Raw genomic sequence first — 15750 nt, 5'->3', positions numbered from 1 at the left:
GTCCATCATAAAGACTACAAATAAGGTATGTGAAAACCTAACCAAACTAGGAGAATAAACATGGAAAATAACTCCTAATCTAATAAGGAAACATATCCTTAGTCAAAACAAGGTATAAAACTCAAAATTGACTCAACTAAGGCCTAATTTCAGCCACCCTAACATAACCCACGAAAATTATAAGATAAAACAAAATAAAAGACTCTATTAAATCAGCCCACATATGCAACGTAACTTGGGCCTCCATGGCATGCATCATTCACTGTCTCGCTGCCTCGATTCTCCAACGCTATTGTTGTCTCGACCTCTTTGCCGCCTCTGGACGATTTACACACTTATATTTTTTTAAGTGTATAATTGCGAAAAAGTGTTTTCCGCAAATATTACATGAATTTGCAAAATTGTGTTAATTGAGAAAAATGTGTAACAATGTATTTTACATTATTACACAAATACATTGTTACACACTGCAATAATATTTTGATCATAAATATTACTACTTTCATTACTCCGTCCCGCAAAATTTGATCAGTATTTTTTTTCGGGTTATTTTATGTAACTTGATCACTTTATGGCATTTTTTTTTCCTTTTAGTCGTCTTTTCACTTTTTCACATTTTTATCTATCACACTTAACAGTATTATTTTCTTAAAATTTGTGCCAATAAGAAAATGATCGAATTTCACTGGATGAAGGGAGCATGATTTTAGTTAGATTAAGGTGTTGTCTCGTAGAGAAATTACTAATTGAAAAAGGTGTTGGCATACTAGTCTCAGAGGATTGGCTACAATTTTGTCAAATCATATGGCTAAATTGATTAATATAATAAGAATTGACTAAAAATAAAAATAACCATAATAGATTGATTTTTCTTTATTTTTTGCACTAGTAGTTCAAGAAAAAAATAGGATTGGCCTTCGTGTCTAAGCAGTCGAGTTTGGCGTTGAACAGCTTTAAATAAAATAAACGGTTAAGATACAAATCCATCTCGGCCCTCAAGTGAACACCCCTAGAGCGTATCACGCCCCATACTCGACGTTGGCCCAAATAAATCCCCAGAGCCCATAAAAAGAGTGCATTTAAACCCAACAAGTTAACGGTCGTTTCTTGCCGTTAATTTTTTTTTCTCTAACCTACGACCCCCCCCCAACCGGCCGTCCCTTCCTGTTACGACCACCGCACACCACAACTCCGACCACCACCGCGCCGCCTAGCCGCACACCACCGGAGACAATGGCAGCCTGCCGTCGCTGTTCGGCCGATTGCAGAAAAACAAATGGTACTCATCTCCTCAAACTCACGGTTGTGCACACATCATTCTCATCATCTCTCGTTGATTTCAAATCAGCGTCGTCCTCTCTCTCTGAACTCCGGCGAGGCCGCCACCTCGTCAGGTCGACGCCGCCTTCGCCCCTGACGTCGTTCTCTTCTCTCATCTCTCATCATCACCGAATCCTCCGCTCACAAACACAGATGGTCCGCCGCCCCCTTTTCCTTTTTCCTTACTCGCTCGCCAACGATTTCCTTACTCGCGTGCCGACGATCGAAGGAAAATGGTCAAGCCCTAGCTTCTCTCGGTTTAGGCGAAATTGGTGTTCCCCTGGAGTCTGTTCGTCGCGCCTCCCTTGGCCGGAGATGGCCGCGCCGCTGAATTCCGACCCTTGTTCTCTTTGAATCTGGCAGTCCATGACTCCGGGAAGTAGTAGTCGCCTCACCCCAATACTCCCATGGTTCGTTCCCCCACTCTCTCTGCTGGCATCCGTCCGATGATAATCACCGTCGCCTCTCTTTTTGCAATCGGGTGAACAGCGGCGGCAGGTGGGGGGTGGATGGTCGCTGGGCAGAGAAAAAAAAAGTTAACAGCAAGAAACAACCGTTAACTTGCTGGGTTTAAATGCACAATTTTTATGGACTCTGGGTGTATTTGGGCCAATGTCGAGTATGGGGAGTGATACGCTCTAGGGGTGTCTACTTCAAGGGTGGATTTGTACCTTAACCCTAAAATAAATGACACTTGCCAATGAAGTCCAATTCAAGTGACAAAGTTCAGACACTCAAAAACTCATTTTTGTGTGGGTAATGATCTCGCCTGCGTGTGAGTAGTTTTTTTCCTTTTGTGTGGTGTAGAGGTCCGTCTATATACGAATTGCTTATTTAATTATATAATAGATACTTCTTGTGCTTAAAAAAAATAGATATCACTTTGTAATTCTGAAAAAAAAAATGACACTTTCCTTTAAATGAAAATAGTGATGAACTACAATGTATGGTCATAATTGTTTCATCTATTTAATGATATGCGCCAAGCTATTGGTAATTTGGTATTGACTACCAATACAATTAAAGTTGGGGGTGGGTCGGCGTAGGGTTGGCCAATACCATCTACTACATCTAGCGCTATCGACTTCTGTAATTTGATTAATTTATTAATTCTATTTTTATTTTCGCTGTCTTAAATCACGAATTTGATAAATTTACTAATTATAATATTAATTTGAATCATAGTATTTATAACACTAACTTGCAATCCATAATTAAAATATTGATGAGATATGCGGTAAAATAAATCAAACGTCGAGTAAATTTATGGCGAATTCAGTTGAGATGATGCCGTTTCATTTGACACATTAAATCTACTGTAATTCTAATTGATATTTTAACCGAGAAACTATTAAAAGTTGTATTACTAAACCGACGGAATGAGTAACATTTAAGGCAATCAATCATTCTATTCAATTTATTTAACAATATAGAAAAAATAGAAAGAAAAAAAAAATATGAAGTGTGAAATTTCACTGTGTTCGTTGGGATCATTATTATATGCGGATGAGCAGTCCAAAAGCAGGAATAAAATTTAAGGAATTCGTCGGTGGTCGCCGCCTCTTTATATCTATTAATGACTTCCAGCACACTATTTTAGATTAATTTTTACTATATTTATTTGATAAATTAGTGGAAAACAAGATCATTAGTAAAATTATTATTTACAAAGGTCAAAAAATGCATTACTAATACTCTATATACCTACGATTTCTAAATTATACTTACACTTGAAATTGAAGTCTCGTGTGTAGCGGCCTCAATAATTGACCTACTCCTATATAATTAGTTTAAACATGTTGTAGGATTTAATAGCAGCATCCGACAAATCAATCGGCCCCTACAATGAAACTTTCTTTTTCTTAGTTTTTGGAATCATTATGCAAACTTTATTTTTGCAAACAATAATAACATTATAAGTGTAAGTTTGACGTGATGCATTCTGCGAGTAGACATTGGGAAGGATAATAAAAAAAGGCAAAATGAAATAGTTTATGTGGCATAAGTATAAACTGTATAATGGATAGGGTATTGGGGTGAAATTGGTGATTGTTGTAAACCACTCAAAGTAGGGCTCACTTATTGATAAGTTTTTTTTTTTTTTGTCCCTCTCACTTATCGATAAGGTTGAGCACATGTATTTAATTTTCAGCAGCAAAGATAATAGTTATGGGCTTTAGTGAAATGAAAGGAGATAGTGTATGGGGATCCTTCGGCGGACTCAATTCATTGTCATATAAGGGGGCTTGATGCACGGCTCAGCAGAAGGAGCCCGGCTTGTTGTTGTTTTATCAAAGGCTACTATTAAAAAAAATCAAAATTTAATTCTAAATTCGATCGTTGTCTTTTTTCTTAAATTTCAAATTAGTCGTTGAACAGTACTTTTAAAAAATAACAATGAAAAATCTCCTATAAAAAATGATTGATAATGCTCTCAACACTTGAATATCATGCTTTCACTCATTTTTTTACACCAAATCTAAATATGTTCTTTCATATTTCTTCTCCTCCTCCTCCTCCTATTTTAAGCTTAGTTCTCGTTCTTAATTTTTCAAAAAAAATGATAATGTTCCAAATTCTCCTCTGAGCTTTTCGTCATATTCCCAACCCTTCAATGCATTTAACCCTCAAGGTCTCGAGAGTATTAACTTGAACGAAACACAACTTGTTCAAGATGCGAAGTTGCTGAGATACTCGAGCTCCCCAAGACGACCACTAGGCGCGTCGTCTATACCTTTCCAGAGACTAAGCCAATTTGCTCCATATGAGCCGAGGTGACCCTCAACGCTGTCAAGATCAAAAGGCGCTCGTCTACTAGGGAAATACGAAGCGCTACAATGATATGTGTCCTCCCAGCACGCTGGGGTGCGACAATAAACAAATCAAGTCGCATTTTTAACGTGTCTAAAAGGATGTGAAGGATTGGGAGGCAGTTTATAACAAATGCCGAAACAATTGAAGAAATGGCATGAGTGGTGATCAAACCCAAACAAGCCCAATAAATATTTTAAACAAACAACGAGGTTTAATTCAAATACTTCGCGACTTAGCGCATTCCGTGAATCTCAACGATTAATAAAATTTTTAATTTTTTATTTTATTTAGAATTCAATTTTTAAAAATAAGATGAAAAATCTATGGAGCTCATCTATAGAGCCCCTGTTATGGAGGGGGTGGCTCTCCATAGAGCCTATTAAGGGCTGTGCATCGTGGATGTTCCAAGGGATTGAATTTAAAATCACCATTTTAAGTCTCTTCTAGTGTGGATGAGAGGATAATTAAGGACACAATATTTTTTTCCTTTAGAGTCAATTAATCAAGCACGACACTACTTAAAATAATATTACAAAAATTTGTTTTTTTTTGTCAATAAGCGAACATTCAAGTGGAGAAGATTTCAGTTTGTAAGCCGTGTGATTTAAAGTTCAAATCTCAGTGTTCCTTCTCCCACCGTCAATATTACTCCCTCCGTCCATGAAAGAACTTTCTAGGAGGAAGTGACACGAATTTTAAGAAAAAAAATTATTGAGTGTATTGAGAGTAGAGAAAAAGTTGTTGAGTGTATTGAGAGTGGTGAATAAGTGTTATAGTTAATATTGAGAGTTGTGAAAAAGTGAAAAATAAGTAATTATAATTGGTGGGGTATAGTCCAAAAATAAGTAGAAAATTTTTTTGTGGACGTTTTAAAAAGAAAAGATAAAAAGTTCTTTCGTGGACGGATGAAGTATTTTTTACTTACGAAAAGGGTATTTTGAGTGACCTTTCACTACGTTAACTGTGTTTCTTTCTATTTCCAAACAGAATATGTTCACACATTATTTGCCTAACCTCTCACAACGTCAACTGTGCTTCTCTCTATTTCCAAAAGAGAATTAGACGTGTGTCAACAGTATAATACAAGTTTACCACTATATATATATACTCATATATATATAGTAACTAGTATACGCCCATACGTGCGATGCACGACGGATATTGAAATTAAACGATAAATTTAAATAAATAGATAAATAAATAAATAAATATAAATAATAAAAATCAAAATATAAACAAATACAACATTCACATCAATTACTCAATAAAATCCTGAATTTAGAAATTTAAATTTTCAATTTATACTAAGTTTAATGATAATTTAGTTATTAAATAAATTTTAAAATTATTCGATAATTAAAATTTGCATTATATATATTATTACATAGTATTATTCATCATAATAATTATTTTCATACACAAACATAAATAAAAAGTTTCAATTTTTTAATAAAGAGAGAAAATAAAATATTTTATATTTTTCATAACTTGTGACGTTTAGAAAATAATTAAAATATAAAAAAAATAAAAAGAAAAAAATAGTGAAAAAATTGGTGGAAGAAGATAGAAAAAAAAAGAGAAAAAAATGGAAGGAAAAACTCATCTTTTATATATTATATAGATTTCGTATAATTATTTTTTGAAGACTAATTTCGTATAATTATTATTTCAGCAGTACACTTACACATACACAGTTTTGAAGACATAAAAATGTGGAAATTTGATTCCTTTATGTTCCAATTTCATTTGTTGACATGCATTTAATTTGCAGCAGTAATGGGCCACAGCAAGACCAAGTTCAAAAGCTATATGCATTAGGTTTAGACCCACCACCACTCAACGGCCCAATCCTGCCTTTTTCTGTTTCCTAACAGAATATATGCCGAGTTTCAGACAGCGTTGGACGTGGGAAGCAGATTTCATTTTTGTTTTGTTTTTCTGTGAATTAAGATTGCATTTTTTGTTAGTTTCATAATTATTTAAGGACTTTACCTACATAAAAAAAAAATATTTAGGAACTAGTGTTTTTTCTTTTCTCTCCCAATTACACAACTTTCTTTTTTGAGCTTTCCCAATTACACAACTTAACATAGTACTATCATTACTATTATGCATTGTTTATAAAAGTTTGTAATTATAAATTGTTCTGAATTAAAAAGTGAAGCAGGTCAGCGTGCGTCCAATTTCAATCATACTCGTATTTGTTATGGATAGTCTTTGGTTTTTTTTTTTTTTATTATTGAAATTGGTACATTAAGATTATTCTGAAGAAAAAGATATTGGATAATTCATTAGGAAGAAAAACATACTCGCTCTTCCGTTCCAATTTTCAGTATCCATTTAAGAGTAACACGTGTTTTAATAAAGTGGTTGAATGTGTTGTGAGTGGAAAAAGGGTTCCACTTTTTTATGTGAATGTTAAAATAATGGGTTATTAGCGTGTAAATACACGAACTTTCAGCATTTTATAGTTTTTCCCTACAAACTTTATTTTTTGAATCTAAATACACGAACTTAGTGTTTTTCTTATTTTTCCCATGACAATAATTCCGGTCAAATTAAAACTAATTTGACGTCTATGTTGCCTATTATATTATTTAAGTGTCGTAGTATACATGTCAATATTTTAATTTCTATATATTTTTTTTTGACAAAATAAAATTAAAAGAGGTACCCTTCCCCACCTACTGCGTAAAACAACAAAAATTATTAAAAAAGAATAAAGCCATAGAATTCATCCCATTCTTTGCGTAAATAATACAAATTCTTCAAAAAAAAAGGTAAACTCATTATTCTATCAATTCTCGTTGACATTCTCTGCTAATCTATGTCAATTTTATCCACTCTCTAATTTATGTCTCTAACTAGGGGTAGAATTAGTCTCCGATAAACCCATCCCTATAGTGTCGTTCGTGGTCTGAGAGCGTCAAAGTTGGTTGGAATAATGGCGAATAAGTAGGTCCTTAATCACCACTTATAATTATGACGGTTATTCCACGTCAGCAGCTCCGACGATCACGTTAGCATCAATGGAGAAAATTAAAAATTATGGGAAAAATAAGAAAAACACTAAATTCGTGTATTTAGATTAAAAAAATAAAGTTCGTGGAAAAAACTAAAAAATGTTGAAAGTTTATGTATTTACACGCAAATAACCCTAAAATAATTAAAGTGAAATAAATATTTTATTTATTTTTATTATAAATAGAAATGAATATTAAGATGTGAAACAAGTAAAAAAAAGGAAAGTGGGAAGGTAAGTAATGACTTATGAATAGATAATGGAGTCTAATTAAATTCACAAGTGAAGTCACCCACTTTTGTTGTCGTCCTTGTAACAGGAAAATGAATACAAGTAGTAATGAAAGTGATTACACGATTGACGGGTGGGTCATCGGAAATTCCCGAACCGGAGACTTTACATCTAAAATATCTAACAATTAATAAAGATTAATTTATTACATTCCTTATATTATATGCATACGTTAACAGACATATTGCAGTCGGTCCCATGACACCAGCGGGAAGATATTTCGGGTCCGGGCCAAAAGATATTTTATTGTGCTATTGCCTTTCGCAAAATGTATGATACACCCCCCCACTCGCATCACAATAAATAATAGAGAAAAAATATTCTTAAAAAAAAAAAAATAGAAAACCAAATTCTTAGCAGCTTCATCCTAGATAAGATGGTGCATGTCACATGAGCCCAAAATCAATTTATTTATTTGATATTATTTACTTTTAAAATTTTGAAATTATTAAAAAAATGATTATATGTCAAATTCATAAAATTATTTCATCGCGCCCCTAATTAAATATAGTATTATTTTGAATTATAGATTATGTTTTTTAAAAATAGAAATTTTATTCTTTTTTTAGTTCATGTTTGGGCCATAAATGAAATATATATAAATTTTTTTATAGATTGAGCATTATTTAATTTTGGACTAAAATTCAATACTCCCTCCATTCTTGAAAGAACTTTATATGAGGAATAACACAAGTTTTTAAAAAGATTATTGAGTGTATTGAGGGTGGTGAAAACATTTTGTAATTGTATCGAAAGTGGTGAAATGTAAAAATAAAAATAAACGAAGTATTATAAGCGGTGAGATACAATTTTTTAATATATATATAATTATAAACGTCGCAAAAAGAAAATATAAGAAGTTAGGAAATACCCCCTCTGTCCTATGAAGCAAGACCTAGTTCTTTTCGGTACTAGAATTAATAAATTGGTATTTTGTGTGTTAAGTGTGGTAGGTGAAAAGGTGAATAAAAAATATTTTTTTGTCATTTTTAAAAGTTGGTCTTGTTTCGTGGAACAAATCAAAAAGGAAACTTGGTCTTGCTTTATTGGACGGAAGGAGTATATATTATTTTACAGATCCATTTATCATCGTATATTGCAATCTCATATATAATTTTTTTTAAGGAAAGCCCATATATAATTAAATGTTGTGTGATAAAAGAATGGTTAAATTGAGTTTTAATACTAAGAGGGTGTTTGGCTGAGCTTATAAGCTCCTTAAAACAGCTTATAAGCTGTTTAGGAGCTTATAAGCTCTTGAAAAGTGTTTGGCAAAATAAGCTATCTAGGAGCTTATAAGATGTAAAAATAAGCTCTAAGAGCTTATAAGCTCTAAAAAATAAAAGTTCCCCCACCCCAACTTATTTTTTGAGAGAGCTTATAAGCTGCATTAAATTTACTAAAATGACCTTGACATATTTTTGTATTTTCAATTATGCCCTTTCAATTTTCATTTCAGATTTCTCCACAATTTCTCAATCTCGTTTCATCTCTCCCTCCCCCTTTCTCATCTTCTCTCACTGGAACTAGGGTTTATCAATTCGACAGCGTGCGACTGCATCGAAGCGTGCGGCCTCGAGCGAAGCGAGCTCGGCATCTCCTCCGATTCTCTATTGGAACCGCATTTCGCCAACCACCTCTGCTCCAACCGCTGCTACGCCAGCTGCCCCAACATCGCCGATCTCTACTTCAATCTCGTTGGCGGAGAAGGTTATATTTATTTATTTTTTAAAACAAATGCACAATCACATCTCATGATCTTATAAGCATCTCGTATAATTTGGCTATTGGAAATAAAGTATGAATTTCTTGGTGGTTTTGTGACTTATAATTTGGCTATTGGAAATAAGTTTCTGAACCTCTTCTGCTCTATTTGAAATTCAGTTCGCGTGCATTTAGAACCAAGCAGTCCAGATTCTTTTTATCTTTTTTTGGGTGGGTGGGTGGGTGGGAGAGGAGATTCTTTACTATACTGAATAAATTTTAGGTTTATGGTAGTTTATGGATGAATTAATATTTATGGCTACGCAAACTAGGTTAGATGGTTGTAGGATGTATTTGGTCGAGTTCAAAATTTGGGTCTCTACTCTCTCCTCAATTGAATTAAAGGTTAGATAATTCAATTTTGTGATTTTGGGCTGGAAAAAGAAAAAGAAAAATAAATCAAACCACACATTCAATTGGAAGCAAGAAAATGGATATCCTGCAACAATTTTCTTGGGCATTGTATCAATATAGCAAGGTTATATCATTTTCCTCTATAGTGGAAGTAACAAAAAGTGCTAAAGCTTTTTGTGATTTATCTGCGTATGTCTGGTTACCTCGTATGTGTGTAGCATTCAACTTTCTTAAGGCTCTGCTTTTTCATTAATATTCACCTTGTCAAAGTTACCAATAGAGTGAGTAGCTGATATATAGTTGGGCCTGTATTATATTTGCCATAAAAAGTTAAATAGGGTTCTTGTCTTGTTGGGCTGAGCATGTTCAAGTCATCTTAGTTGTGGCAGGCAGTGAGTGATCTTACCATAAAATATTCTTATATTGCTTAAAAAAATACTCTAGTGTTGTATGTCCCTCTTTCAAAGACTAGATCTCTGATCAGCATTTTAGATGCAGAAATTATATTGCACTGTTGGTGATTCAAATGGCAACCATATCCTCTATATTTTGGCATTGCAAGTGTAATCTTACAGCAACAGTTAAGACTTGAGTATATTTCTCTAAATTTTTAGTATAATCTCCTCCCTCTCATCAACAACAGTTCGGCAAAATCAATTACTAAATGTTTATACTTGCTTGCACCTTGCGAAAATCTTGTATATTGTATATTGTGGGTGCAGTTTATATTCAGCTCTCAATTTTATTCATTTTCTATATGCTTAGATGGAGAATCGTGATCAAGGAAATAAAGGAATCGTTGGTAAGATCAATAAAATGACCGATGGGTCATCTTCTGCTAAGTGGAATGACTACTTGAACCGTATATTTATTCAATTGTGTGTAGAAGAAATTGGGAAAGGCAATAGACCAAATAGTCACTTCAATGTGAATGGCTGGAATAATATTGTTAGAAAGTTTAATGAAATAACTGGTAAAAACCTTGTTTACAAGCAAATTCGAAATCATTGGGATGCAATGAAGAAAGAATGGTTATCATTTAAGAAACTAATGCACAGTGAGACTGTAATTGGTTGGAATCCTTTGAAGAACTCACTTGATGCTTCGGAGGAGTGGTGGAGCAGGAAAATAAGAGTAAGTATCTACATTAAATTCTTAACGACTATTATTTATTTTAGTTACTAGATCTTGGATTGATTTGACATACTTGATGTTGTAGGAAAATGTTGATTTTAAGAAGTTCAAGAACAAAGATTTATCATTAGTATGGTTCGAATATGATAAACTATTCAGTGATGTTGCTGCTACTGGAGAAAGAGCACGAGCTCCTAGTCAAAGATCTGAAAATGAGTTTGATGTTGAGAATGAGATCTTAGGGGTGGATAGTGAGGCAAAAGAAGTTGAAGACCACGTGGAGATTGGGGATAGTGAGGATGTTGGACTAGGTGGGATAGTGAGGATGTTGGACTAGGATGTTAGATATAAATAGAGTGAAGCAGTTGTAATACGAATTAAAAATAAGAGCAAATTAATTATTAAATAATATTTGGATGTATATTCGTTCCTTTTTGGCAATACATAAAATGAATTCAAATAATAAATACCGTATTCTAATTTAAAGATGTTAAAACTGAATTCCTATATTATTAGAATAAATAAGGTATTGAATTCAAATAATAAATACCTTATTCTAATTTATATTTAGAAGTTTGGTTATATATTAGTTAAAAAAAAACGCTAAAACTGATTTTAATTAAAGAATAGAAGTTTGGTCATAATACCTATACAGTGAGAATGTTCATCTATTAAATATCCATAAAATTGATTTTAATTAAGATCGGCAATAATTACTATTAGAGGATGTTTAAAATAGCACTCTAATTGAAAGCTCCATAAACAATGTCCTTTTTGGTCATTACACATATATAAAGAGCTTATAATGCCAAACACTCCATCATCTTATAAGCTATTTCAAACATCTTATAAGCTCAATTATCCAAACACTTTTGTAGCTTATAAGCTCTTAAGTAAAACAACTTATAAGCTCTTGAAAGAGCTTATAAGCTCTTGGAGCTTATAAGCTCTTAAAAATAAGCTTAGCCAAACACCCTCAATGGTATTTACGTGGTTCTTTGTAGTTAAGCCACATATTTCTGATTGAATCTGCTTCAGCCACTGAACATCTGTTCTTTCAAGTCCACCCTATTACCTTTATCACTTCATTTTCTGAAAACGCACCAAACTTAAATTCATTTCCGTTCGGTTGTCTGCAGAGCTTCACAAGGTAATTAATCCTTTTATTCAGTAAATAAATTATACAGTTTTGTTTCAATACAGCAAGCCTATCTTTTCTTCTTTCTTTCATCTTGAGCAAACACACCAAGCAACCTAAGATTTCTCACAAAAAAAATTCTCATTCTTGAATTCAGATACCCAACACACATCTTCTGTTAATCGACCCACGTACAAAATCAGATGCCTTAATTATCTAATCTAAAACAAATAAAATGAAATTAGATATATAGAATGACAGGGAGGAATTAGAGATGGAATTGTCGGCCGAAGAAGGGAGGGCTCGCCGCGAGGAGAGATGAAGGCTCGGCGGTGGCTACTCGTCGGAGCAGGAGAGCGGCGGTGGCCGTTGTTTTATTTTTCTTTTTTTTTAAAATGATGTTTTTATTTGCACCTAATATAAGTATCTATGTTTTGTTTAGTGTAAGCTTGAGTATTATCTTTATGTGGCTTCATACTTATAATTCAAGTTTTATTTAAGTACGAATTTATTCCTTTTTAAAAATGATTTTTAAGATTGATTATTCATTATTTTATACTACTAATATTTTGGCATTTAAAATTATTTAAATTTAGATTATGTGTTACAGATGGCGTCCTACACAATTCCGAGTTGGCCGTCCATTTTCCCGCTAAAACCCCAGGGCAGTGCAAACAGGCCTCCTCGGCCATGGTGGACCCCAACTAATCGCTCCATTTCCACAACTCTCCAATGTCACAAGATGTACGTGCCAGGTCGGTCGCTGCATATATCTTCATATTAATCGCTGAAATTGTGTTTTAGTTTGTATTTTATTTTTAATTTTTCAATTATATACTGCATTAATCTAGTAAGTATGTGTATCTTACCTGTCTCCGCCGTTAGGGTTTGGGGAAGCCTCGCCGGAAGCCAGAGCAGCAAAACACCTTCACGATTTCTTCACCTACGTCGCTGTTAGAATTGTGATTGCACAGCTTGAGGTCTCTCCATCTCTCTCTTTCTATATATATATATATATAGGGTTTGGTTCTATTGATAATTTTATTTTTCCCGAGAAATGAAAATAACCAACAAATCAATAAATTCTACGAGTAAAGCAATATAACTGATAACAAACGTATCTATTAAATATGGTGAAAGTTTCGTTTCCTTCAGGATTTGAATTCAGACCAAAGTGTTTGTTCATAATAATTATTAATTTATTCATCAAAATTATTGAATTGTTCATAAACGTTCACACGAATTCTCAATTTTATAGTAGTGGAATTTGGGCGAAATATATTGACATTAGGTAGGTTGGCGGCACAGAGCTATAACGAAGAGGCGTATGCAGATATGATGAAATTCATGGAAAATCACTCGGTCGATGACGGGGACAAGTTTTGCGCTGATTTGATGCGGGAATCATCAAATCACAAAACTCTAGGTACAATAATCGTATGATTTGTGCCATTAGTCCATCTGTTTTTAATTACTGTATGTTATTATATTGATGATGTATGTTCAATTTCCATCTTGCAGCTTTGCGTATATTAGAGGTCAGTGACAGATCTGTCGTTTATTATGCTCAAACTTGAGATTATGTTTATGCGTTTGTGAAGTAATTATGATTGCGGCTGCGTTGATAATTGAAGGTTCGATCTGCGTATTGCAAAACTGATTTCGAATGGGACAACTTAGAGCGATTGGCATCAAAGGTGGAAACATTGCCTGCCTTTGCAAATTAATTAACTCAATAAAATAGCAAAAATATAAGAGTGATGTGATGATGTGCAGATGGTGGAGGATCGTAATACAAAAGTGATGAGGGATTATTTATCGGAGACGACAGTGAATAGTGATAATTGAGAAGTGAGATCTCCTCGGACATGCACATATATACATCATGTGATTGCTCGAAATGTTTGTATATTTTTTGTGTGGGTTTCTGAGTGATGCATGAATGTATAAAGGCTACCTAATCACTTGTATTCAGATTATGAAATACAAATTTGATGGTTTGAAAAACTTGAAAAAATAAAGAAATTCAAAAATGGTTCATGCGATCAAGTTTCGAGGGTTACTCACGTTGGCTTATAGTATATATATGTGATCAAGTGAAACACGAGACTACGAGAGGCACTATAAAGGACAATGTATGGTTCAAATTGTTCTTGAAGTGCCCAATTTAATCTTCTCGTGTACAATACTATTTATTAATTATTATAGTAATTAAAAGATTGTTTGCGAATCAAAGGATGCTTCACAAGGACTCGAGGAGCATATGTAATCTATCTATATACATAAAAATTTGGGTACAAGTGTGTGTATCGTACAATCAGGTTGATCCACACTTAAAATAGTGTTATTTATAAAGTTTGGGTCAGGATATGAATGCAGATCAGGGTGCGGATGGGGATATAAGTAAGAGTGCAATCCAATTGTACATGGTGAGGAGCAATATGTGCAGAATAAGGAGAGAGTACAAATCAGAGTAATCATTTTCGCCAGAGGAGCCGTATGGGTCAGAAGAATCATTCTTACCAGAGGGATTTCATCCATCAGAGGAATGGCTCTTGCCAGAGGAATCGCGTTCTTCAGAGAAGTCACCCTCACTAGGGGAACCACCTTCGTCAGAGGAGTCATCCGCGCCAGAGAAGACACCATGGCCAGAGAAGACGCTTTTGCCAGAGACGACGTGTTTGCCAGAAGAGTCATCTCCACCAGAGATTACATCGACAGAGAAGACGCTTTTGCCAGAGGAGACATTTTTACCAGAGGAGTTGTTAAATGCGCGGGAAGGTCTCCCGCGTATTATCGAAATTACCAGCGTACCCTTCCACCACGCAAGACGCATGCACCGAAGATATTTTTACTATTTTACCCCTCCGCTTGTAAATCTATAAATAGGGCCCGAGCTCGTGTACTGTGACTTACGCTATCTCATATTTTCAAATACAACTGCTATTTTCTCTTTGGGTCAAGGTTTCCGATCATTTTTACTTCGTCTTCTTCAAGTCATCACACTAGGTATAATTCGCGGTTTCTCTCTATAGTTTTAGGTGTTGGTTTCGTAAACACCAACTGGCGCCGTCTGTGGGAAAGCTACTGAATTAAGACGTGAGATTACGGTCGCCGGCGTACGCAGATCTGTGAATCCAATCAGATTTGCGGGCGTTGGCACCGATTGGTCCGATAATCCGGATATCCAGCTGTGTTTAATCGTTTAGTTGCGTTTTCTGGTTTAATATGTTGTTAATTTACTGAGCTCTGCGTTGATTTGTGTTTTGGATGCATGGGGAAAGGTGGCGACGGGCGTAAAACATGAATCAGGGGAAATTTACGTTTATTTACCGCTTATTTGGGGTAGTTATCTGCGAATAAGGGGTTCTCTTGTAGAATTGAGGTTTTCTTCACCGATCTAGTGTTTTGCATGAGGAAATTGTATTTGGGTGCTTTGTTCCGATTGTGTTCGTCGTTTTCTTACGGATCCCCGATATTTTGGGTTTATGTTGCTTGTATGTGGTTGTTTTGCATGTTAATGCGATAATTGTGGGCGATCTTCGTGTTTTATCTTGTTTTCGGTGAAGCGTGTGGTTATTACTGTTAATTCATGGGTTTGCATCGGTAAATACCCCGATTAGTACTTTGCTTCTGTTGTGCTCGGGTTCGCGTTGCTAATCCGTGGGTATTCTTTGTTTGCGATTGATAATTACCGTTACTTCCTATGTTTTGGTGACTAATCCTCGCTTTGTATCGCTGAATCGGGGGTGATAATCTGTTTCTGGTATGTTGGTTCTGTGCCGTGAGTTTACAGATGATTTTCGTTTAAGGAAGGGTATTTAGGGGTGTTTCTCATGTTTTTCGTGGCTAATCTCCGATTTCGATGGTTGAATTGGGAAGTTATGCTCTGTTCCTGATATATTGGGGTTTT

General features: G+C 34.5%; 2 protein-coding genes across 6 annotated transcripts; both read left to right on the top strand.

The window, feature by feature from the left end:
* Window positions 1-8637: 8637 nt before the first annotated feature.
* Window positions 8638-11036, top strand: LOC131025496 (L10-interacting MYB domain-containing protein-like). The gene is made up of 3 exons (XM_057955290.1): window positions 8638-9157; window positions 10331-10699; window positions 10785-11036. The coding sequence occupies exons 2-3, from the start codon at window positions 10331-10333 to the stop codon at window positions 11034-11036; spliced, it is 621 nt and encodes a 206-aa protein (XP_057811273.1). The 5' UTR covers window positions 8638-9157.
* A 641-nt stretch (window positions 11037-11677) lies between these two features.
* LOC130985842 (chaperonin-like RBCX protein 1, chloroplastic) lies at window positions 11678-13886 on the top strand. Of its 5 annotated transcripts, none has more exons than XM_057908996.1 (8): window positions 11720-11849; window positions 12091-12280; window positions 12448-12592; window positions 12723-12817; window positions 13146-13263; window positions 13359-13375; window positions 13472-13534; window positions 13614-13886. In XM_057908996.1, the coding sequence occupies exons 2-8, from the start codon at window positions 12233-12235 to the stop codon at window positions 13683-13685; spliced, it is 558 nt and encodes a 185-aa protein (XP_057764979.1). In that variant the 5' UTR covers window positions 11720-11849; window positions 12091-12232; the 3' UTR covers window positions 13686-13886. The 5 variants fall into 5 exon arrangements, with proteins under 5 accessions (XP_057764981.1, XP_057764980.1, XP_057764979.1 ...); XM_057908993.1 differs by having other exon boundaries at window positions 11737-11849; window positions 11995-12280; XM_057908998.1 differs by lacking the exon at window positions 12091-12280 and having other exon boundaries at window positions 11678-11849.
* Window positions 13887-15750: the final 1864 nt, after the last annotated feature.

The sequence above is a fragment of the Salvia miltiorrhiza genome, chromosome 5 (assembly GCF_028751815.1).
Source record: "Salvia miltiorrhiza cultivar Shanhuang (shh) chromosome 5, IMPLAD_Smil_shh, whole genome shotgun sequence".
NCBI classification, from domain to species: domain Eukaryota; kingdom Viridiplantae; phylum Streptophyta; class Magnoliopsida; order Lamiales; family Lamiaceae; genus Salvia; species Salvia miltiorrhiza.
This window is presented reverse-complemented; position numbering and strand designations above follow the sequence as displayed.